Here is a 24,915-nt window from a genome sequence, read left to right on the forward strand (position 1 = left end):
ACTTTTCCATATGGATGTCCGATTGATGGAGGAACATACATAAAAATACTTCTCTCTCCCTCTATTGCAATGTCTCATTTTCATGAATCAGATGAAAGTGTCTGCTTTGATCTGGTCTCTATTCTCCTCCCTTTTTTATCTGGCCATCTTTAAGCAAACACCATGCTGTCTCAGATACTGTAGCTGTATAATATTATTTAATATCTGATAAAGGCTTCCATTTTGTTGTCTTAACATTATCTTAACTATTTTTAGCCCTTTGCTTCTTTACAAAATTTTTATAACTACTGCATCAATTTCCAGGAAAAAAAGTATTTCTTTTTTTTTTATGTTTTAAAAATTTTTTTTTTTAATTTTTGAGACAGAGAGAGACAGAGCATGAGCAGGGGAAGGGCAGAGAGAGAGGGAGACACAGAATCTGAAGCAGGCTCCAGGCTCTGAGCTGTCAGCACAGAGCCTGACGTGGGGCTCGAACTCACAGACAGTGAGATCATGACCTGAGCTGAAGTCAGACGCTTAACCGACTGAGCCACCCAGGCACCCCAGTATTTCTTTTTTTTGAGAGACATAAAATGCAAGTGGAAGAGAGGGGCAGAGGAAGAGAGAAAGAGAATCTAATCAGGCTCCATGCTCACTGCAGAACTTGACATGGGGCTCAATTCTACAACACTGGGATCATGACCTGAACAAAACTCAAAAGTTGGATGCTCAATTGACTGAGACCCCCAGGTACCCCATAAAGCCAGCATTTCTATTGGGTTTGCACTGATATTGTAGATCACTATACTAGTTTAGCATATTTTAAATTATGGAATTTTCTATCCATAAATAGCACTACTCGTTCTTAAGCATTTCTTTTGTATATGCAGAAAAACAAAGTGGTTCCTCACCTGATAACACATGCATCGGTAGACTCCAAAAGGATTAAAGGCCCTAAATATAAAGGATAAATTATAAAGTTAACTTTGAAAATTTGAAACTTGGGAGTTTTAAAAGCCCAGAAATTAAGACAAAGTTTGTTAAATTGATTTCTTCATCATCAAGGTTGTTTATCCAATGTAGGACACAATAAATGAATTTTAAAAATCCAGTTAGGGTGCCAAGGCAACTCAATGGCGAAAGAACAGTCTCTTCAACAAATGGCGCTGAGACAATGGATATATACACGCAGATGAAGTTGCACCCCGTACCACACACAATTTTCAAAAACCAACTCAAAATGGATCAAGGACCTAAATGTAAGAACCAAACATTATAAAACTTTTAGCATTAGTCAGTGGTTTCTTGATATGACATGGAGGCACAAGGAACAACAATAAAAGATAGATTTGTAGGACATCATAGAAACTTTTGTGTCTCAAAAAATACCACCAAGAAAGTGAAAAGACATCCACAGAATGGGAGAAAAAAATATTTGTTTTCATATCATATATGAAGTTGTATCTCTTATAATGAAGTTATAACTAGAATGAATATATAAAGATCATTTACAATTTGGTAATAAAAGACAAATAACCCACATCATCAATAAAAAGACAGATGGCCCAATTAAACCATGTGCCAAAGCATTTGGTAATAGACATTCTTCCAAAGAAGATACGCAAATGGCCGGTGAGCACATGAAAAGATGGTCAACATTAGGAAAATGTAAATCAAAACCATAATGAGATAGCACTCCACATTCACCAGATTGGCTATATACAAAACAAAACAAAACTTGATAATAAAATGATTGGAAGTGGAGAAATTGAAACTGCCATATGCTGTGAGTGGAGATGTTTTGGAATGTGCAAAGGCTTTGGAAAATCAGTCCAGCACTTTCTCAAAAGGTTAAATTTGCAGGGCGCCTGGGTGGCTTCATTGGTTGAGCACCCAACTCTTGATTTCAGCTCAGGTAATGATCCCAGGGTGGTTGGATCGAGCCCCATACTGAGCCCTGTTTGGAGCCTCATGTTGGGCTCTGCACTGGCCATGAAGCCTGGTTAAGATTCTCTCTCTCTCTCTCTCTCTCTCTCTCTCTCTCCCTCCCTCCCTCCCTCCCTCTCTTTCCCTCTCCCTCTTTTTCTCTCTTCCTCCCTCTCTCCTTCACACACGCTCTTTCTCTCTCTCTCTTGAAAATAAAAAAGATTAAACTAGCTATTATTTATAAATATAAGTATATGGATATGCTGTGAACCAACAAATGCACTCCTTAGATATGTGTCCTAAATAAATTCTCATACATTTGTATAGGAGTATGGAGACATATCACATCATTATTGCCAATGGAAAACTGGGTATCTTTCATGGAAGAGTAAATAGATAAGATGTTGTGTGTGAATTTTATAAAGTAAATTAGATGTATGCTAAAAACATGGACAAATCTTAAAGATATAATACTGAATGAAGAAAGTTAAAAAAATCAATTAAGTTTTATAACACAATACTGACGTGTTTTTGGAGTGATGATGGGGTCCAGAGCCAATGACCAAGAAAGAATTCTTGAGATATCTTTGGTGCAAAAAGATGATTTTACTAAATAAAAGGGACATGATCAGTGGGTAGAAAGAGCTGCACTGGGGTTGTGAGGAGTGACTGATTGTATATCTGGGAGTTGAGGGGGTGGGTAAAGGCAAGGGGAAGTTTCCAAAAGGACCTTCATATGCTAAAGAAGACTCACAAGATACTGGAGATCTTGCTATGGTTGAGCCAAAGTTATTTTTCCCTCTAGTAAGGCATTAACATTAAGAAAGATGGGAGTTTCTTGGAGGAATGTTTTACTCTGCCTATTTCAAGTATTTGTCAATGGGCTGCAGGTTATAAACAAATTTAATTTTGTGTACATTTTCTTCTTGCCTTCGTTACCCACATCACTATGGAGGGGAGGGTGACGTTGGGGCTCCAGGAAACTGAGTCTATAGGTTTCTGGAGATTTCCTTTTTTCTTATAAATCATTAAGACAGTTGCAAACTGATGGAGATTCATGCCCTGCATGATTGTGATCTCCATCATTTAACCCTTTGTTTTTCCCTTTCCTTTGTTCTTGGGCAGCTAGGGGTACCTGAGAAATGTCACACATATCCCACCTCGGGGGAGAGAGAGAGTTGCATGGTGTTAGCTTTACCCTCAGCTTGCCTTTGGCTCCCTCATCAATACTACTTACATAAGTTAAAAATATGTTCACACAAAAACACACCACACATATTCTGCATAAGAAGACACACAAAAAGAAATACAGCTGACCCTTGAACAACACAGGGGTTAGGGACACTAACCCACCCAGTAAAAAATCTGTGTATAACTTTTGACTCCCCCCAGACTTAATAGCCTACTATTGACCAAAGCATTACCAATAAACAATTAATATCTGTCATAGACTGGGTCTAAAGTTCTCTCTCGTCTAGCAAGAGAGAAGGATGCAGGATAAAAAGTGAGAGATGGTTAATGTCCAGGAAAAGACAAGAGCCCCGAATAAGTGTCCTTGCCCCATATTTATTAAGATCAAAAGCCTTACAAACACGATGGGTGTGCACAAAGAGACATTGAATCGGTGAACATTAGCTCATGGGCATGAGGGGAAAAGGGGGTTTTGAAGATACACAGTGTTTGGGGCTTGGGTCAATATAAAACAAAATCCTAGTGCCGGGAAGATGGGCAGATGGTTGTTAACGGCAGACAGGAGGTGCTGTATATGTTTATCTTAGCTAGCCTAGGGGATAAGACAGGGGAAATAGCCTCAAGGTTAACAAGGCCCCTTTTCTTTTGTTAATCATCTCCACTCTGGGCAACTTCACCCTCAGCACAGTGGTCTATAACTCAATTTACCTGTTTACCTAATTTGATCCTTCCCTCCTGCGAAAGCAGCTTTATGCTATAACACTAAATTGGGGGGCGTTTTCGCCCTGAATGCCTAATCTTGCTTACCTCATATAACTTTGTATTGGGGCCTTTGCACCCCTCTCTATTCTGGGGTGCCTTTGCACCTCCCTATTCTTGGTGCCTTTGCACCTCCCTATTCTGGGTTGCTAATCTTGTTTACCCAAACTCGGGTGTGAGCATCCTATCGCTTTGTAATTCTTTATGCCTTGTTAACCCATTGGTGTAAGCCCAGGGGATTCCTAAGCTTATTCCCCACAAATATGTTGTTACATGTATTTTGAATGTTGCACTGTACTTTCAAGTAAGCTAGAGAAAAAAATGTTATTAAGAAAATCATAAGAGAAGAGTTCCTGGGTGGCTCAGTCTTTAAGTGTCTGACTCTTGGTTTTGGCTCAGATCATGATCTCATGGTTTCGTGAAATCGAACCCCAAGTCAGGCTCTGTCCTGGAAACGCGGAGCCTGCTTGGGATTTTTTGTCCCCCTTTTTCTCTCCCTCTCCCCCTCTCCTGCTGTCTCTGTCTCATTAAAAATAAACTTTAAAAAAATTTTTAAAGCAAATCATAAGAGAAAATACATTTATAGTACTGTACTGTATTTATTGAAAAAGAATCCACATATAAGTCTACCTGCACAGTTCAAACCTGTGTTGTTCGAATCAACTGTAATTCAGATTAAATAATATCCTATGGGTCAGAGGAGCAAATGAAAGTGTTTGATGGGGAAAAGAAAGGAATAAATACAAAATTATTTTATCACATGTGTCCAGGATTTCAATTTAATTTTACTGAAAAAAGGTTCTGCAATTTGCTTTAAAATACTCCCGCAAAAATCTTTTTAAAAAGTGTGAATAGGCTAAAAGGAACAAGAGTTCTTTTCAACGTACAAATGAAAGAAAAATAGATAAGAAATGTAAAGACTGAAAAAGAAGAAACAAAATTGTCATTATTTACCAATGGCGTGTTTATGTATTTAGGAAATCTAAAATAATTTACAACAAAGTTATTGGAATTGACAAGTAAATTTGACCAGTTTGCTGGATACAAGGCCCAGTACAATTTGATGAAAGGGGTGGTATTTAGCATTCTCTTCTGTTTCCTGTTCTCAAAGATAAAAATTTCAACATTTTATCACTAAGTATTATGTGTAATTGTTGTATACGTTTATTTTAGGTATCTTTCCACATTAAAAAAAATTCAAGTTAGTTGACGTATAGTGTAATATTGGTTTCAGGAGTAGAAATTGATTTTAGCTTTAAGCTGGAGTTTTCTAGGAGTTTATAACCATTTGACATGTATTTTCAAATTTATCATTGTAATTTTCTGCACAATGTTTTCTTAATATCTTTATTGGTGTTTCCATTTTTATCACTGAAATTGGTAGTATGTCATTGCTGTCTTTTTTTTTTCTTAGCCACTCTTACTGGACGTTGTCAATTTTATTGGTTTATTCATTGACTCGTCTTTTGGCCTTTCACAAAAACTTCAGTCTATTTTGTTTTCTATTTCATGAATTTCTTATTTTCATCATTTTCTTCCATCTACTTACTATAGTTTTTGTTTTCTGTTTATTAAATTCCTGAGATGGATGTTTCCATTTTAATTTTCAGCTTCTCTTCTGTTTTAGTAAATGCTCTCCAGACTCTACATTCTTCCTAAATATGTGTTAAAACTTCCCAGTCTAATTGTGAATGTTTTTCTCCCTGTAATTCTGTCAGTTTTGCTTTTTAAAGTTTGCTTTTGATCATGCAAAGCTGTTATTCTTGATAATTTGAAACTTATGAAGTGTTTCTTTCCATGCCTCATAATGGTTTTATCTCCAAGGGCTATTTTGCCCGCTATTAATATATTTTAGTATTACAGAAATAATTTGAAGGCTAGGATGATGCTCTCTTTCTCTAGAAAAGATTTTCATTTGTTTTTGCTAGCTGGTTGAAGACAGTAACAAACGTTTCACTCTAATCCAATTTCAATTAGTGAGGTGATTTGGAGTTTGTCTTGGGTCTCTACCAAAGACAATCCATTTCCCTCTTATTTTTACTCCTACAGGGCAGCTTTTTGGGATTCTTCACTGCCCTACCCCGACCTCCTTCCGAGCGCCTTGAAAAAGTGCTGATCAGCTTGCAACAACAGAATCTGTAGGAGCCACCGTGGAAGACCCTTGCAGTCTAAAAATGACACAATCCCGCCAAGATTCACTCTGGCATTAAAGGAGTTAATACCCAGCCGCTCAGGGTACCCGGAAGTATTTCCGCTTTAGGAGGCGGAGCTGAGGGCATCGTTTATCTCGGGCATTCTGGGAGATGTAGTCTGGGCTACATGTAGCCTGGAGCACTTCCGCTTCTGGAAGGCCTGGCGAGGGAATTCTGGGAAGTGGTCCAGGAGCTCCCTCTAGTCGGAAAGAGCCGCTTTCGCGGTAGGAGGGCGAGGTTGGTGCCCGCCTTCCCGTCCAGTAGAGGAGTCTTCCCTCCCAGGGAGCTCTCCGAGCCCGGAGCTGCCCGAGGCAGCGTTGGGTGGAGTTGGAAGAGGTCTGCGTCCCCCTCTGCCAAGCCTCCCGTCTGCAGCGCCTCTGGCTTCCCTGGGTCGGGGCGGCCCAGGTCTCCGTGTCCCCTGGTCTGCTGGTCTCCCGGCGCTCCAGCCGGCTTTCCTCACCTACCAGTCAGCGCTGCCACTTCCTAGCAGAACAACGCTATGCGAGTTACCTAATCTCTCTTGGTCTCATTATGCTCATCTCTCAAGTAGTGTCATTGGTATAGTGGTCCCTCATCATTTTTATACGAATTAATTTATGAAATGACCTCAACAGCCTTATGAGCCAGGTAATGCTATTCGCCTTTTATTTATTTTTTCAGCAGAGGTAGCTGGAAATACAACCTCCTACTAACACAAAGTTCTCGCTACATAATGTAGAAAAGTAAGCTTATTACTGAATACTCATATTCAGAGTACCGTATTGTAGGTAATTTGCGGGAAGAGATTACAAGTAAAGAAGCTTCGCCCTGTTTATACAGGCAAGCAGTTACAAGCTTTTTATACTGTTAAATGTTTAACTACTGGGTACACGTATTCTCAGTATTAACGATATCTTGTCTTCCTATAAGAGGGCTTGATTACACCATTTGCTGCAAATTCGTTGACAAATTTATGCTAATTTTTCTTGGGAATTTTCTTAGTTAATTGACCTTATCCGAGGGAATAATGAAATGTATCTTATCTCCCCTGCTAGCAGAGAAAGAAACCTTGGTTAAACTCCCACAGTGATAGGGACACTAGATTATTTGCCCGGACATTTACATTTAAAAGGGACAAAGCCCAGACCTTTGAAAAACACTTCTGGAAACTTGGTAAGAAGTTACTTAGCCTCTAACAAGATTTACATATGTATTTAAAGGTCAGAAAAAAGATCCAAAAAGCACTGGGTTTCCTATGGAAATGCTCTAAGAAAAAGGGCAGAGAAAATGCATCTTTTGGACAAGGAAAATTATTTTTTTTTCTTCTTCGTTTACTCTTTGTGAGTTTACACTGTTTGCCCAAAACTTAACGCTTTAAGAGGCAGAACTGCCATTCGAGCCCAAGGTGTTACAGCCTCAAGTCTGTGTTTTTAATCTCAATGCTGTACATTAAAACAAACATAGGAAATAGTTCTTTTTAAAAATTAATTTTTATTTTATTTTATTTTAATTTAATTTAATTTATTTTATTTTTTCATTTACTTTAGAGAAAGAACAAGCCAGGGAGAGGGGCAGAGGGAGAGAGAGAATCTTAAGTAGGCTCCATTATCAGCGTGGAGCTCAATGTGGGTCTTGATCCCATGACCCTGCGATCATGCCCTGGGCTGAAATAAAGAGTTTGGGGTGCCTGGGTGGCTCAGTTGGCTAAGCGTCTGACTCTTGATTTAGACTTAGGTCATGATCTTACAATTCTTGAGTTTGAGCCCCCCAAACTTGAGCTGAGTTCTTGAGCCCCCCACTACTACTGCAGAGCCTGCTTGGGATTCTCTCTCTCTCTCTCTCTCTCTCTCTCTCTCTCTCTCTCTTTCTCAAAAAAAAAAAAAAGAGTTGGATGCCCAACTGAGCCACTCAGGCGCCCTGCTCTTAATTTTAATGATCTTAAAGCAAAGTTGCTAAACCACTCATCCCTTATTCATGTTTCCCGTCACCTGAGGATAATACTTGCTTTTTATAGGGTGGTTATGAGTCAGGTAGAGTTTCCAGTGCCCTTCAGTGTAGTTACTAATTTGTTTATCATATCAGTCATAGTATTATTTCCATTTTGCAAGTGAATAAAAATGGAACAGAGTTCACAGAATAAGTGGAAGAACTGAATTTTAACCCAGGCAGCCTGATTCCAAATCTGTAGTCTGTGTTATTACACACGGCTTTTATTCATGTATGAGACAAAACCCACAAGAAGTCTTACGGGAACAGGGAAGATTTAAGCTGTAGATGAAGACTAAGCCCTAGAAGGGAATAGAGCAGTGGGGTGTGATGTAATGAACAGTAGATACAAAGAGGCTTTTTGTAGGAGTACAAGTTATTCACCATGGCCAGACATGAGTGGAAGACGGGTTTGAAGAGGAAAACGACATAGAAGATTCCTGTTTGTGTGACTTGCCTTGAGGGCACTGGATAGAAATGCAGGTGAAGATAACTGAATTTCCATATTATGTTCTATCTCTTTGGCATCAGGGAGGCCAAAAAATTGATTGAAATTAAGTATCTGTTTGTGTTGATTATACGAGATGTGCCTAATGAGTGGTTAGCACTCAGGCTCTGGGTGTCAAATGCCAAATTTTGAAACCTGGCACTGGCACTTACTAATTTAGTAACGTGGACAAAGTACTTACCCTTCCTCTGCCTCTGCCTCCTAAACTGTAAAATGGAGGAAATTATAGTATTTACCTCAAAAAGACAGTTGTGAATGGGGAATCCCAGAGTCTCAAGTGTTTGGAATAGGCCCTAGCATGCACAAAGCACTTCACAAGAAACAGTGGTGTATAACAGAAGGAATGGCCCCACAGAAACTCTGGGCTATGTGCTTATATCAATTTTTTTCTTTTGGAGGGTCCTTGGATCTCAACATTTGAGTGACGGGCCTGGATTACATGCTAATTAGCCACACATGTCCTTTCCCAATATGTATTCGAAATACTTGCAGGGGAAGGAAACTGCAACATTATTTCTATTCATATTTCTAGAGATCTAAGCTAAATAAGGACAACAGGCTGCTTTCTGCACAAGTGCAACAAACTTAACTCTTCCTCTGCTGGGATGTTGTAACGCAAACCTACCGCTAGGTGGATGGAATGGGGTGGTCCCTGGGCGGTCCTTGGTTGGGGGTCTCTGTCAGGACATCTAAGGTCCATTCTCCTGTCGCTCATGCCTATTTTCCTGCCTAACATGTTCAGTAAATAAGAAATGCAAACATATATTGTAGTGGATATGTGTATATTTTTAGGTATTTCTCTCTGCTCTCCACCCTCATTTCTTTGAAACATCTGTTCTATCATAGATATCAGCAAACAAGAGTTTTACAGTGACTGTTGCATAAAAATCTAATTAATAATGTATTCATCCTCAAATTCGGAAATTTCTCTGAGGAATGTTTACAACCCCCCCCCCCCCCCCCGGTTGGGAAATTGATCATACAAATATGCTGAAGCTTGTCTTTTTGCTCTTGAGTATGTCTGGCTGTCCTCAGTAGCCAAGTTCTTAATTATTTGTGCTATTCACAAAAGTTGAAATCTACAATACGTTTTGCCTCCATTTTTTGTTTTTGGTCTTTCATTCGTTTTTATATCTAAAAAGTCTGAAACTGCAAAATAAAGGCTATCGTTTTCTCTCGTCTAGTAGTAGGTACAACTTCGTTATTGAAGGATCACGTGATCTTCTTACAAACTGTTTTTAAGTCTCTGACTCTTCAAATATTTGCTAATTACGTTTTGTTTGTCAGTGGGAAAAACTCAGTTTCACTGGCGTCACAGAACAGCTTTAGGGCGGCAAAATGGGAAGCCATAAAGCAGTTTCTGATCGTTGTAGTCCTCGCATTACTAGCTGGGAGATTTGCTGGGAGGGAAGGGAGTGGCCTAAGGCGGGCGGGCAAAGTTCTTCCTCCTCTTTGAGTTTCTGGGAAATGTAGTCCTTAACTCTTTCCGGAAACAAGGGGCCGCTGCGCCGCCTGTTCCCCCTGGGGCTTCCGGGAAGTGTAGTTCTCGGGCGCCGTGTAGGCAGAGGCACTTCCGCCCCGGAAAAGCGAGGTTGCCACCATCTTTTCGGTCGGGAGGTGAGTCAGCCTTGCTCCCCTCCACCCCTCCGAGCCTTTTCGGCCTGAGCGTGGGACTAGTCGCTACCGAGGCGGCCTTTTTAGGATGGAGGAGTCGCTGCCGCCGGCGGAGGCCGAGAGACGGAGGGCAGAAGTTTGGATTCCCTCAGCTCTCCTCCCCCACTTACCGAGCAGCGCTGCTACTTCTATCGGTACAATACCCGGCGAGTTGTTCTCTGCGCTCTACTTTCCTCCTCCGTCCGGTAGCGAGCGAGCGAGCGAGAAACTACTGGGTAGGGTTGTGATTCCAACTGAACGAGACAGTACGTGTCCAGAGCTTAGAACGGCGGGGCACGGGATGACGGGTTGGCTCTCGCTCGTGATAGAGCAATTCGGTCACCAGCGCCCCTTTGCCTGGAAGCCCCAGTGAAGACAGGGAGCTCAGGGCTCTAGGGGCATCGACAGCGTGGCCCTGCTGTCGTCGTCCCGGGCACCGAGGTCTTCCCCAGCTCTATCGATCTCTTTTAGGAAGCCCCGAGGCACCCCGCGCTAGCGCCTGGGGATGTCCGCTACGCTTGATCCCGGAGACAGAGCCAGCCGTGCCGTCCCACCGCGTCCTTTTCTTCCGCGTCCCTGGGGTCGCAAAGGGGAGAAAGGACGGACTTCTTGGCTGCCCACGGCATAGCCCCGGGTACGTACCAGCGAAGGTACTTTCTTGTCCTGTCCTCTGTTTTCAGTTCATCAGGTTTCTTTCAGCCAGTAAATTCGCAGTAGGAAAATGTGCAAATATTTGTCGCATCAGCCTGCCGGTGTTTAATCTCCCCGTTGGTAGGTGTGAGTGTGGATTTTATACCACACGCGCATATGTTTTGAATATGTCTTCATTTTTCAGTTTACCACGTTTTACATTTCTTCCTTTTGCTCTCCTTTCGTCTTATTCCTCTTTTATTTACTCGCAACTGCTTTGGGATAAAAAACGGTTATCTGTCTCTGAGACTAATGTTTTCTTTTTTTTGAGAGAGAGCGAGAGCAAGCAGGGAAGGGGCAGAGAGAGAGGAAGAGAAAGAGAATTCCAAGCACGCTCTGCACTGTCAGCACAGAGCCGGATGTGGGGCTCGAACCCAGACTGTGAGATCATGACCCCAGCCGAAATCTGATGCTCAACTGACTGAGCCACCCAGGCGCCCCCACGCCCCCACCTTTTTTTTTTTTTTTTAATTTTTTTTAATGTTTATTTATTCTTGAGACAGACACAGAGCATGAGTAGGGGAGGGGCAGAGAGAGAGGGAGACACAGAATCCGAAACAGGCTCCAGGCTCTGAGCTGTCAGCACAGAGCCCGACGTGGGGCTCGAACTCACGGACCATGAGATCATGACCTGAGCCAAAGCCGGACGCCCAACCGACTGAGCCACCCAGGCGCCCCCCCCCCCCTTTTTTTTTTAAACTGTAGGGTAGGTTCTGTGGGATAGGTTATATTTTTGTTCTGACTACCCTCCAAATTGGTCAGATCTTTCTTGGGCTTTTTGTTTGTTTTAAATCACAAAGATGTTACCGACATACTTACAAGGGTCTTTTTGTTTGTTTTGGGTTTTTTTTTTGTTGTTTTGTTATTTTACCATTTCTTCTTTAGGGCTCATTTAGTTATAAATGTTCTTCATCTTTGTTCAGCTGAATTTTTTTTTTTTTTTTTCCTGCCTTGTGTCAGTAGTCACTCTGTCGAGCATAGAATTCAAGGTTGACCATTATTTTTTTTTCCTTCCTTTTGGAGATCTCGTTCAGTTGTTTCAGATCTCCATTCTGTTTCCCTGATTCTGTCAGTCTAATGGTCATTTCTATTAGGTAAACCGTATTTTCTTTCTGGGAGCTTTAAGGATTTTTGTTGTTGTTTTTAGTTCTTATTTACGTACAGTTTTTAGTTCTTTGCATTCTTGAGTTTCAGTATGATTTAAGAGAGTATTTTTATTTATACTGTTCAGAATTTTGAAGTAAGACCTCTCTGCCATTTCTTTCATTCTCTTTTCCTCATACTCCTATTGGACAAATCTTGGAGCCTCTCAATCTGTCTTCTGTGTTTCTTGATTTTTATTTTGTATCTTTCTTTATCTCTATGCACATAGGATTAAAAGGATCTTACCAAGAAGCCTTTTATTGACTTCATGAAGTAAACTGACTCGAAATGATGCTTTTTAGAAAACTAATACCAGTGTCGAAATGTTACTAGCTGGGCAACAAATTATTATTTTTTAAATGTTTATTTTATTTTTTCTTTGAGAGAGAGAGCATGCGTGGGGGAGAGGCAGAGAGAGAGGGAGACACAGAATTCCAAGAAGGCTCTGCCATGTCCGCGCAGAGCCTGATACAGGGCTAGAACTCACTAACCAGGAGATCATGACCTGAGCCGAAACCAAGAGCCAGATGTCTAACCAACCCAGCCACCAGGCACCCCCGGGGAAAGAGTTGTTAAGTAAGAGAAAATTTTAAGTCAAAATTAGGATTTTCAGAGAAGAAAGGTGAGTTTCATAGGAGAGCGTTATGAAGTCCAGGTACTTTTCTGGTCTTTTTTGCTGCTTTGAGAAAAGACCTGTGCAAATACAGTTTATAATGCAAAGTATCATCTGCTTTTTTGCAGGTGCAGGAAAAAAGGATTCCTGGCTCTTTGAACTTTCCATCTGCTGTTAATCCGGGGAAAACCTCATGAGGTGAGTATGATTTGCAGTTCGTATCCTGTCCTCACGTGCAGATGACCACAGTGAGGCACAGAGTTTTTTCTTTAACATCCCTGACATTACATAGATGCAAGTATCATTTCCAGGATTTAAACCGAGGCCTTTGACTTAGAACCACATTTTTTTTTTTTAAGCCTATACATGTTGTTAACAATGCCCTTCACTTCCTACTGTCCCCAGGATGGAAAATTCTTATAGTAGGGTTACTGCGTTTGATTCTGCAGGCTATTGACTGTCCAGTGGCCCCTGATTAACAAACTTATTAGTAGTTGGAATCTACTCCGTGCTTTCCTTACATTGTTGTATGTGACTGCAACTGCTTGGAAGTAGGAGAACTCTCGTATAATTTCTGCAAAGATCCACATGGGCTCATGGCCACCCTGGCCTGCATCTCATGGCTTCTTTGTCCTTCCCCAGTTATGCCTTCTCAGGACTCTGACCTTTCCGAGAAGGAGCAGGAGAAAATGACCAAGTTTCAGGTAAATAAGGCATTCTTTTGTGGCTCCCAAGGTGTGTTTTTACTTTTCAGAGATTAGGCACATCCTTTTTTCTCTTCCTTGGAAAGGTTCGTGGAAAACAACAGATTTTGAGTGCATGTTCTGGCCAGACTCTGTGTGCATGTGTGTGTGCTGTTTTATCTTTATTATTTCACAAAACGATCTCTGAAAAAAGTAATAGCAATTTGAAATAGACAAAAGTGATGTACACTCCTGCTTTGCTTACAAACCAGCTCTTTGCACTTTCCCGCATTCCTTTTTCACGTGCATTCTTAACTCTGTATTTGCAATATTGGCATTGGTGGGATCTACAGTTGACCCTCAAACTATGCTGAACCCCCTGCACAGTTGAAAATCCACATATTACCTTTTGACTCTCCAGAAACTTATCTTTTAAGCGTACTGTCGAACAGAGGCCTTACGAATAACATAAGCAGTTGATTAGTACATATTTTGTATATGTTATATACTATGTTCTTACAATAAAATAAGCTAGAAGAAAAAAAACATTATTAAGAAAATTTTAAGAGAGGATACATTTACAGTACTGTAAAAAATTTGTATATAGGGTGGACCCATGCAGTTCAAACCCTTGTTGAAGGGTCAGCTGTACTTACATACATTAAAGAAAGGCTTAATAACTCTATTAAGATTAGTAAGAGGGGCGCCTGAGTGGCTAAGTTGTTTAAGCGTCTGATTTCAGCTCAGGTCATGATCTTGCAGTTCGTGAGTTTGAGCCCTGTGTCGGGCTCTGGTCTGTGCTGACAGCTCAGAGCCTGAAGCCTGCTTCAGATTCTGTGTCTCTGTCTCTCTCTGCCCCTCCTCTGCTCATGCTCTGTCTTTCTCTCTCTCTCTCTCTCAAAAATAAATAAACATTAAAAAAAAAAAAAAAGACTATTATGATAAAGAAAAACCTAATTGGTATATGAGTAAAAGAAATGGAGTGTTAAAAAAGGCAAATTTATGGAGAAAATAATGGTCACTCATAAGTAAACGTATGCAGATGTGAACAAAGTCTTTCTGTGTATTTATCACTTAGGTTGTTGAAGATTTTTTTAAACAGGAGTTCTGTCCTCTTTGGCCAGAGTCTAGAGATTCAGGAACACTTGTACTCTTGCATGAAAGGTGAACTGGGAAAACCTTTTGAGAGGGAAATGTGCTATTCTTTGAAAAATCTGGAAGGGTTTATTCTGTGACTTTGCAATTGCTGCTCTTAGCCAAAATCTCCGTAAAAGGATATTTGCAGCATTGATTAAAATTAAAAATCTGTCACTATGGGACGCCTGGATGGCTCAGTCGGTTGGGCGACTGACTCTTGATTTTGGCTCGGGTCATGATTTCATGGTCGTGAGATCGAGCTCTGTGTTGGGCTCCGTGTTGGGTGTGGCGCCTGCTTAAGATTCTCTTTCCCTCTGTCTCTGCCCCTCCGCCAACTCGGGTGTGCATGCTCTCCCTCTCTCAAAATAAATAAACTGAAAAAATAAATACAAAATAAAAATCTGGAACTAATTAGACATGATTTGTATTGATTAAAGACAAATCGTAAATTCTAAGGAATGTTAGAGTCTTTGGTCGCAAAATGGAATGAGACCGTATAATAGTAATTGTTCACATTTATTGAGCACTTTGAGATGTGCCAGGCACCACTCTCTGTGGTTTGCATGCACTTACTCATCTAACGTTTTCAAACACCTTGTGGTTTTAGACACCATTAAAGAAAAGAGGAAATTGAGATAGTGGCAAGTTATGGAATTTCCCCCAAGGTCCTGTAATTAAAACTTTGAAATTTGAACTCAGTCTGTGCCTTCACCAGCTGTGAATGCCGCAGGTGGATACGGCATGTGCATTGAACACAGAAAGCCGTGTGCCTGTCCTGGAGGACTGCCAAAGGCCTGTGAAAATTGCAGGGACAGAATCCAAGCTTTGTGGGGCGATCGGGAGGGGACGGTGAATGGGGGACAGCTCTGGGACTGAAATCTGCCTGGGTTCCCTTCAAATCAGCAACAAGATTTTTGGTAATCCTCTTTACCCTTTTCAATCCCGGCTTTTTTCCAGTGGAGATTATGGGATCGAGGTTGTGTGTGTTTGATGTCGTAGGAGGCAGTGACGTTCAAGGACGTGGCTGTGGTCTTCACTATAGAGGAGCTGGGACTCTTGGACTCTGCCCAGAGGAAGCTGTACCGAGATGTGATGGTAGAGAACTTCGAGAACCTGCTTTCAGTGGGTGAGAACAGGCGTAGTGACACTGAACCTCACCCCTACTGAGAGCCCGTGTCCTCATTTCAAAGCTTTGGACCTTTCAAAATGGTTCCCTGACCTTGAAAGCACAAGTTTTTCTAATCCCTGGGACTGCAGGCATAGTTTTTCCTGGTCTTTCTGCTCAGGCAAAGTTCTGTCCAGGGATAATCCCCCCCCCCCCCCCCCCCCCCCCCCCACCTTAGGCAATGTCTGGAGACTATTTTGATCATCACAACTAGAGGGGAGGGGTGCTACTGCCACCTAGTGGCTGCCAATGCTTCTAAACCTACAGCGTGTAGGACAACCCCCACCACAAAGAAGTAGCTGGTCCACAATATTCATAGTGCCGCAGTTGAGAAATCCTCTTTAAGTTAACTATAAATGAGGGGCACCTGGGTGGCTCAGTCAGTTGAGCGTCCGACTTCGGCTCAGGTCATGATCTCATGGTCCGTGAGTTCGAGCCCTGCATTGGGCTCTGTGCTGACGGCTCGGAGCCTGGAGCCTGCCTCAGATTCTGTATTACCTCTCTCTCTGTCCCTCCCCTGCTCGTGCTTTGTGCCTCTGTCTCAAAAATAAATAAACATTAAAAACAAAATTTAAAAAAATTAACTATAAATGGGAATTATAAATTATAAATTGGCTTCTATGTTTTTCAAATACTTTATCTTTCAGATTATGGCTGTGACCCACTGGTGGGTCATGGAATTAATACATTGTACTGGAATTTTATTTTTCAGTGAAATAGAATAGACAAGAATAAGGGCAGAAACCATCAAAGTTCCTTATCAAGACCTGCTCACGTTGAGGCACAAACTGACCATTTGCAGTGAGTGGTGTGAGAGTGGGAAATAGGATGAGAACAGCCATTGGCTAGATCTAATTTTATCTCTGTCCAGACACAGACTAGGTCATGACTTCAATCCATTTCTTATGGTTTGTGATCAAAAAAGTTCTTAAGCTGTCACTTTAGAGGTTCTAAGGATTGTAGAATTTGGACAAAAATACAGCTTTGTGTTCATCTTAAAAATACGTATCTGCCTTTTCATAGGACATCTTCCCTTCAAGCCAGATATGATGTCCCAGTTGGAGGCAGAAGAAAAGCTTTGGATGATGGAAAGAGAAACCCAAAGAAATGGATATTCCAGTGAGAACCATGTGGCTGTTCCTTCAGGTACCAGCTAATCTGCTTCTCACCACGCCCGTGATTACCACTCTTGTCCCAGTACTGTCATCCCTTGCCTGGACTGGGAAAGCAGCCTCCGCATTGGTCTCCCTGCCTCCTCCCTTGCACTCCTGTCATCTGTTCTCAACATGGGACCTGAGTGATTCTTTAGGGAGCAAGTGGGATCACGCCGTTCCCCTGCTGAAAACCCTCCAGAGACTTCCCATTTCTCTCCGTGTCCTCACAGTGGCCTGCACGGCCCTACCTCATCTGGATGCGTCACCGGGCTCCTCTATGATCAGCCTTGCTTTTACCCTGGATTCCATCATCCCTGGTGTCCTGGCCCCCTTGGAGTGTCGTCTGCTGTTTCAGGGCCTTTGACTGGCTCCCCCTCTGCCTGGGCATAGAGTCCGCAGCCACTCCCTTACTCAGGTCTTTGCTCGGGTTTCACCTACATCAGCTAGGCCTTCTGTGTCTGCTGTTTAATGTGTCATCCTCTCCCTTCTCCATCCCCTCACCCTGCCTTATTTTGTGTCTAAGCACCGATCACCTCCTGACCTGGTAACACAGTTTTATTTACTTGTGCGTCCTCTATCTCTCCAGGAAGTAGGAATTTGGGCAGTTTTATCTGCTGTGTCTACTCAAAGCCTCGGGTGGGCCTTCTGCACAGAAGGTGATCCCATACGTGCTTGTTAAGTGAGTAAGTCAGTTACCTAGTTACTGTTCTTGTAGAAGTGAGCTACAATACCAGCCTTTCAATAGCAGCCTTTCCCGGATGGGAAGAATGCCGTGTCCATGTCCCCAGACAGGCTGATTACTTTCCCGCCCAGCCTTTTACCGCCCTCCTTTCTCCTGCCCTCTCTCTCTCCTTCACCTTTCACTTCACTCTTCGATCTCCTTTCCTTTCTCTCCCTAGTGTCCTTTCTCTTTAATTGGCATATTTCTCAGTTCTACCCATTTAGAAGTTAAAAATTAGATATTCCTAGATCAAGTAAATTCATAGGCTCTCCCTCTGCCTGAAAACGAAACAGTGGCTTCTCTGCAAACGTGATAAGTTAGGCGATGAATTCTGCAAGTGATTGATGGATGTACCCCTTCTTTTGTCCTTTTCCCTTCCTATGTCGTTTCATGGTTGATGCGCTCAGGGTGTTGGATACTTGCTTCCCTTCACTGGGTCTCGTTTTCACATGCAGACTCAACCTCAGGAATGCCGACCCTAAGTATTGTCACTTCTCAGTTTTGCATAATAGACCAAGTCTGTCTTTTAACAAATCTTGTAGCATTTGCTGTCACCTTGTCTCAAAGGTTTTTTGACCTCTTCACCATCAGCATGTTTCAGGATTTTGCAGCCATGCCCCACATACAAAAACTGTGCTAAAGTGCTCTTTGCAGGTCACAAGAGGACAAATTAAAGGGCTTATTTTTGTAGATTCTTAAAAACAAAAAGCTTACAGATACTGGAGACAAGTGGGCATCCCATCTCCGTCACTTCTAGAGGTGGCTCATAGGTTTAGAGCCCACTAATGTGACTAATGGATTGTTCTGGAACATCGTCTCCCAGTGAATGTCTAACATAGTTCTCATTTCTTTTAATTTTTTAAAAAAAAAAAATTTTTTTTTTTTAACGTTTATTTATTTTTGAGACAGAGAGAGACAGAGCATGAACGGGGGAGGGGCAGAGAGAGAGGGAGACACAGAATTGGAAGCAGGCTCCAGGCTCTGAGCCATCAGCCCAGAGCCCGACGCGGGGCTCGAACTCCCGGGCCGTGAGATCGTGACCTGAGCTGAAGTCGGAGGCTTAACCGACTGAGCCACCCAGGCGCCCCTTATAGTTCTCATTTCTAAGATGTCTTGGAATATGTAAAGATTTATACTGAGTAAACTTAGAAGATAAAAGCTATTCCCAGTTATCAGAATGGATAACTAAACTATCAGAAATTATCAGTGCCAAGGACGCAAGGCATTTCAGTTCATCAGTTCTCAGGGAAGAGGCTCAGGTTGTCCACATATGAATGGAAGCCACCAGCTTCCCAGCTGAGCGCCTGCCCTCTCGCTAACACCTAAACGATCACAGAACGCATATATGGTAGATGTTCAGTAGTTTCAAACTGGACATTTCCAGGCATCAGAAGACTGGTATATGTACCTGTGGACACGAGAAGGGTCCTGACAGGAAAGAAAATTACAGACTTTCTAAATTTTCCAGTGTAATTTGCATCCTAGTGATATTAACTAGCTGATAGAGCAATGTGAGAAGCCTTTTGACATGCTGTAGTGAGTCCTGATACGAAACACCCGAAGTTAGCTCCAGCGTCACAGGTTAAGGGCACAGACCTCCATGAGACCACCCACCAAGACGTCAGACACCAGCTGGGCTCTCCAGGGCTACCCTCTTAGGACCCAGCTGGCATTCACTAAAATGACAGAACACAGGAAAGCTCTGTACTTACAATTATAACTGCATTATAATCAAAGGAATACAAAGGCAATGAATTCTGTGAGCGAGTGATGGATGTACCCCTTCTTTTGTCCTTTCCCCTTCCTATGTCGCTTCATGGTTGATGCGCTCAGGATGTTGGATACTTGCTTCCCTTCACTGGGTCTCGTTTTCACCTGCAGACTTAGCCTCAGACAAGGCAGACTGAGGTTCAGCCTTTTTATTTATTTATTTTTTAAAAGATTTCCTTTTTTTGGTAATCTCTACACCCAACGTGGAGCTTGAATTCACACCCCGAGACTGAGTCACGTGCTCAACCGATTGAGCCAGACAGGTGCCCCGAAAAGAATGCAAATCCGAACCAGCAAAAGGCAGAGATGCATAGGGTGAGGCCCGGGACAGTTCCCTCCCACCTCCCTCTGATAATGACCCTTGTGATGACTTTGGACACATCCACATAATCCAGGATAACTTCCCCATCTCAGGATCCTTAATTTAATCAGATCTAAAGCCCTTTTGCTACATACATGAACATACAGGTTCCAGGGATTAGGGCATGGACATCTTCACCTAACATACCTAGAAGTGTATATATACCTGTTGAGATTTTTCAGCTTATGTTATTAGAATGTAACTTTCCGCTTAAGCAAATTAATGAAGGACTTTTGGTACCCAGCCCCACTCAAACATTTTAAGCCAGTGGCTTCCATACATTTTTAGCCATGACCTTCGATCAGATATTTTACATCTTTATCCAGCATAAATATAATATTTAGGTGTGTGTTTAGAACTGAAACAAGCATTTCTTTCTTTGTTTCTTTTTTTTTTTTTTTTTTTTTTTTGAAACAAGCATTTCATACAGTGGTGTCCTTACTATGTGTGATTTCTGCCAGGACCTAAAATACTATTTAATGCCTATAAGCTTTTTTAATCTTAGTGGGGAGGATGCCTCTTACCATAAGCCTACTAGGGCAAAGGTGAGTAGGCTTTTAATTGATGTTATTGGAGGATAGAATGTGGCTTGTCTTTGTTGCCCTGCAGTCATTTGATTTCAAACTTAAAGCTCTCCTTTTAATCTATGAAATTTATGGTTCTAAAATGGGTTACATTTACACTTAGTGGCTAAGAGTCTGTTGACCCCATTTTTTGCTTCCACTTGCATGGAAACACATAAAAGGTTACATGATACTGTATAGACGTGACCCTCCCCATGGTTTGTGGAGGCCTTATCGTAGGGCCTCTATGTGAAATCCTGACGTTTCTGGACCTAAGCGTTCACTTGTCCTTATCTCTGAATATTGCTTTTTCTTATAGGCAGCAAGAATCAAAAGGAGATGGAGACTCTTCGAAAAGTTGCATTAAAATACCTTTCACACGAAGAACTATCCTGCTGGCAAATCTGGAAGCAGGTGGCAAGTGATTTAACCAGCTGTCTTCAGAGGAAGCGTTCCCAGTTACTCCACGGTGATTCTGTTCAGGTTTCTGAAAGTGAGAATAATGGAATGAATCCTAAAGCAGGTAGCTCCAGTTACACTGCAGGTGTATCTATTTTGAGAACTCAGGATTCTTGTGGGAATACCTACCCGCGTGAGTCACCGGAGCAGAGTAGAGGTCAGCAAGTAAATGTGAAAAATAACCTGAGTATATGTGAGGCCTTCATGAAGCAGTCACTTAGTGATTGTATTAGCACTGGCACAGAACAGAAACCCTATGAATACAATGAATGCGACAAAAGCATTTGCGATGGTTTCAGTCGACATGTACCCCCGGGAGGGGATCTCTTTCCGTGTCGTGAGTGTGGAAAGGGTTTCAGTTATAGCTCAGTGCTTCCACTTCACAACGTTCACCCAGGAGAGAAATGCTCCAGGCGGTGGCCACACCTGCAGGCTCTTCAGAGAATTCGCCCAAGAGAGAAACACAGTAAATGTCATGAACCTGGCGACTGCTTCGGTAAGAGCGCTTTTCATCCTCATCAGTCTAACCACACAGGGGGAAAGTCCTACAGATGTGACAGTTGTGGCAAGGGATTCAGTAGCAGCACAGGCCTTATCATTCATTACAGGACTCACACCGGAGAGAAACCTTACAAATGTGAAGAGTGCGGTAAGTGCTTTAGCCAGAGTTCAAATTTTCAGTGCCATCAGAGGGTCCACACTGAAGAAAAACCATACAAATGTGAAGAGTGTGGTAAGGGCTTCGGCTGGAGTGTTAATCTTCGTGTTCATCAGAGGGTCCACAGGGGTGAGAAACCCTACAAATGTGAGGAGTGTGGGAAGGGCTTCACGCAGGCTGCACACTATCACATACATCAGAGGGTCCACACTGGGGAGAAGCCTTACAAATGTGACGTCTGTGGTAAGGGCTTCAGTCATAATTCACCGCTAATATGCCATCGGAGAGTCCACACTGGAGAGAAACCATACAAATGCGAGGCGTGTGGGAAGGGCTTTACCCGTAATACAGATCTTCATATCCATTTCCGAGTTCACACAGGAGAGAAACCCTACAAGTGTAAGGAGTGTGGGAAGGGCTTCAGTCAGGCTTCTAATCTTCAAGTCCATCAGAACGTCCACACTGGGGAGAAACGATTCAAATGTGAAACGTGTGGGAAGGGCTTCAGCCAGTCATCAAAGCTTCAAACCCATCAGAGAGTCCACACCGGAGAGAAGCCATACAAATGTGATGTGTGTGGTAAGGACTTCAGTTACAGTTCAAATCTTAAACTGCACCAGGTAATTCACACTGGAGAAAAACCATATAAATGTGAGGAGTGCGGGAAGGGCTTCAGCTGGCGATCAAATCTTCATGCTCATCAGAGAGTCCACTCTGGAGAGAAACCCTATAAATGCGAGGAGTGTGACAAAAGCTTCAGTCAGGCCATAGACTTTCGGGTACATCAGAGAGTCCATACTGGAGAGAAACCGTACAAATGCGGTGTATGTGGTAAGGGCTTCAGTCAGTCCTCTGGTCTTCAGTCCCATCAGAGAGTCCACACTGGGGAGAAGCCATACAAATGCGATGTCTGTGGAAAGGGTTTTAGATACAGTTCACAGTTTATATACCACCAGAGAGGCCACACTGGAGAAAAACCTTACAAATGTGAGGAGTGTGGGAAAGGCTTTGGGAGGAGCTTGAACCTTCGCCATCATCAGAGGGTCCATACAGGAGAGAAACCCCATAGGTGTGAAGAGTGTGGTAAGGCCTTCAGTCTCCCCTCAAATCTGAGAGTCCATCTGAGTGTTCACATTAGGGAAAAACTATTTAAATGTGAAGAGTGTGGTAAGAGCTTCAGTCAGAGTTCGCGTCTTCAAGCCCATCAGAGAGTACACACTGGTGAGAAACCATACAAATGTGATGTATGTGGTAAGGACTTCAGTCACCCTTCACGTCTCACGTACCATCAGAAAGTCCACACCGGCAAGAATCGTTAAAAGTGAAGAATGTCTTAATGGCTTCTGTCAGGATGTACGTCGTCACATATTTGGAGGGTCGTTGCTGGTGAAGACCTACCTATCAAGTATTGAGAGTGGAAAGGGGTTGATTTCTTCAGATGGAATCTTTCTAACATCCATTAAAATGATGACGTGGAACCATAATGCCAGGAATGGAACTAATATTAAGGGGGAGGAATAGCTTGTAACCCTCTTGGCAAGATCCATCTGCTAGAGTCTTTAAAAGTAAATACATGCCTAAAGATACTGTGTGAAAAGGATATTTGCCATATATATACTAGCTAGTTTTTTGGCGGGGGCAGGGGTGGGGTGGTCAGGGAGGTTTCTGGATTACTTTAACTTATATTTTATACTTATTTACAGTGACCATTATTTTTACTAAAGCTGTAAAGCTGTGAAAAGTGAATAAAATTACTGACTTAAATTTCCTATAACCAAGAATTCATACAATGATTGCTTTATTTCATATGGTATATTGGATTAAAATTAAGGAATAGATCCCCTGGGATGAAGCTTTGATCTTCAGAAGTAAATTTGTATTTGCTACAGATGTATAAAAAAAAATGGTCATTGCATCATTGTTTATAATAGGAAACAAACAATCAGTTGGATAGAGTATTTTATGATTTATGAATCCAGTAGGCCACTATGCGAACATCAGATGGGAAAAGGTAAATTTGTAGTTCGGGATATTGGAAGATGTCCAGAATATATTAACCTGAAAAAAACAAGGCATGGGATTTTGTGTGATCTCATTAGAAAAGGTATAGATGAATAGGTATTTCTGGTTATCGCTAAATGATGATATTTTGTTTCATATGTATTTTTGCATTTCTTTAGATTTCTTATTTTGAAATAATATCAAACTTTCCAAAAAATGTAAGTTATGTAACATCTCTTGTATTCCCTTTATTCAGATTGATGAGTTAACATGTTTGAATCATTCTCTCCTTGTATGTGAATGTGTGTATATACACACATATTGATATCTGTATGTACACATAGAACTTAAAAAAATTTTTTTAATGTTTATTTATTCTTGAGAGACAGAGTACTAGTGGGGAAGGGGCAGAGAGAGAGGGAGACATAGAATCCAAAGCAGGCTCCAGGCTCCAAGCTGTCAGCACGGAGTCCGATGCAGGGCTCGAACTCACAAACCATGAGATCATGACCTGAGTCAAAGTCAGATGCTTAACTGCTCAACCGACTGAGCCACCCAGGTGTCCCTGCACACGTAGAATTTTTAACCATGAGTATGTTACAGACCTCTTGCCCCTTGCAGCTAAATACATCAGTGTATGTGCTAAGAACAAGGATGTTTAATTTACTTACACAGCTACAAGTATAGTGATCAGGAAAATTTAATACGGATACATAACACTATTTAACTTACAAACCTTATTCAAATTTTATCAGCTGTCCTGATAATGTATCACATGCTTTCTGGTTTAGAATCTAGTCAAGGTTTATACATTTCATTTAGACTCCTTTAATCTGGATCACTGCCTTACTGTTTATTTTTAATGACCTTGATATTTTTGAGTATTACACAATTTGGATTAGTGTGAGGTTTTCTCATTATTGGATTTAAATTATGCATTTTTTGGCATAAGGATTCCATAAGTGATGTGTCCTTGGTGTATCACATAAGGAAACATGGTATGTTAGTCCTATTATAGGTGATGTTAACTTGGTTAACTCGATTAAGGTAGGTAAGCTGGGTTTTTCCACTGCAAAGTTACCATTTTTACCTTTGTAATTAGTACTTTGTGGGGAGGTATATTCTGGTTCTGTAAACAGCTTGTTTTTCAACAAATTTTCGTCCGCTAGTTTTAGCATCCGTTGCTAAATGTGGCCTAAATCGACTTACTGATGGTTGCAAAAGAATGGTTTTCTACCATCATCATTCCCTCAACATATGTTAGCCAATATCTGTACTGTTTGCTCATTTTTTTAAAGTTTATTTACTTATTTTGAGAGAGAGTGTACGGGTGAATAGGGGTCAGAGAGAGAGGGAGAGAATCCTAAACAGGCTTTGCGCTGTCACCATAGAACCTGATGCGGGTCTTGATCCCATGAACTGTGAGATCATGATCTGAGCCAAAATCAAGAGTGAGACTTAACTGACATACCGCCCCTCCCTCCCCCCCTCCCCCCCCCCCCCCCCCCCGCCCACCAGTGCCCCTACTTATTTACTCTTCATAAATTTGAGCACACCCTTACTCTGGCACAATATAATGTCCCATACTTACCTTGTAGTCCCCCACCCCAGCCATGGAATCTGT

The 24,915-nt window shown here is 41.9% G+C and overlaps 1 protein-coding gene and 1 long non-coding RNA gene across 7 annotated transcripts in view; one reads left to right on the forward strand and one right to left on the reverse strand.

Moving 5' to 3' along the window:
* Nucleotides 1-10,397, reverse strand: part of LOC125152927 (uncharacterized) — a 17,894-nt gene extending 7,497 nt beyond the window's left edge. Inside the window, exons 1-2 of the long non-coding RNA XR_007147361.1 lie at nucleotides 10,305-10,397; nucleotides 891-933 (exon numbers count right to left, since the gene is read on the reverse strand). This is a non-coding gene — a long non-coding RNA (uncharacterized LOC125152927). The remainder of the gene's footprint in view (nucleotides 1-890; nucleotides 934-10,304) is intronic.
* On the forward strand, nucleotides 10,029-23,068 carry LOC125152924 (zinc finger protein 227-like). 6 transcript variants are annotated; one of them, XM_047835561.1, is made up of 7 exons: nucleotides 10,029-10,137; nucleotides 10,645-10,807; nucleotides 12,748-12,817; nucleotides 13,262-13,323; nucleotides 15,439-15,565; nucleotides 16,628-16,750; nucleotides 20,493-23,068. In XM_047835561.1, exons 4-7 carry the CDS (start codon nucleotides 13,264-13,266, stop codon nucleotides 22,607-22,609), a joined length of 2,427 nt encoding a protein of 808 aa, XP_047691517.1. In that variant the 5' UTR covers nucleotides 10,029-10,137; nucleotides 10,645-10,807; nucleotides 12,748-12,817; nucleotides 13,262-13,263; the 3' UTR covers nucleotides 22,610-23,068. The 6 variants fall into 6 exon arrangements, with proteins under 6 accessions (XP_047691517.1, XP_047691515.1, XP_047691519.1 ...); XM_047835559.1 differs by having other exon boundaries at nucleotides 10,083-10,328; XM_047835563.1 differs by having other exon boundaries at nucleotides 10,084-10,328; nucleotides 15,397-15,565.
* Nucleotides 23,069-24,915: the final 1,847 nt, after the last annotated feature.

This window comes from Prionailurus viverrinus, chromosome E2 (genome assembly GCF_022837055.1).
Source record: "Prionailurus viverrinus isolate Anna chromosome E2, UM_Priviv_1.0, whole genome shotgun sequence".
Lineage (NCBI taxonomy): Eukaryota > Metazoa > Chordata > Mammalia > Carnivora > Felidae > Prionailurus > Prionailurus viverrinus.

Coding starts and splice junctions, on each gene's coding strand:
- LOC125152924 (XM_047835561.1), top strand. CDS start 13,264: ATGCCTTCTCAGGACTCTGACCTTTCCGAGAAGGAGCAGGAGAAAATG. Junction 13,324..15,438: donor AGAAAATGACCAAGTTTCAG/GTAAATAAGGCA, acceptor TTGATGTCGTAG/GAGGCAGTGACGTTCAAGGA. Junction 16,751..20,492: donor CCATGTGGCTGTTCCTTCAG/GTACCAGCTAAT, acceptor TTTTTCTTATAG/GCAGCAAGAATCAAAAGGAG.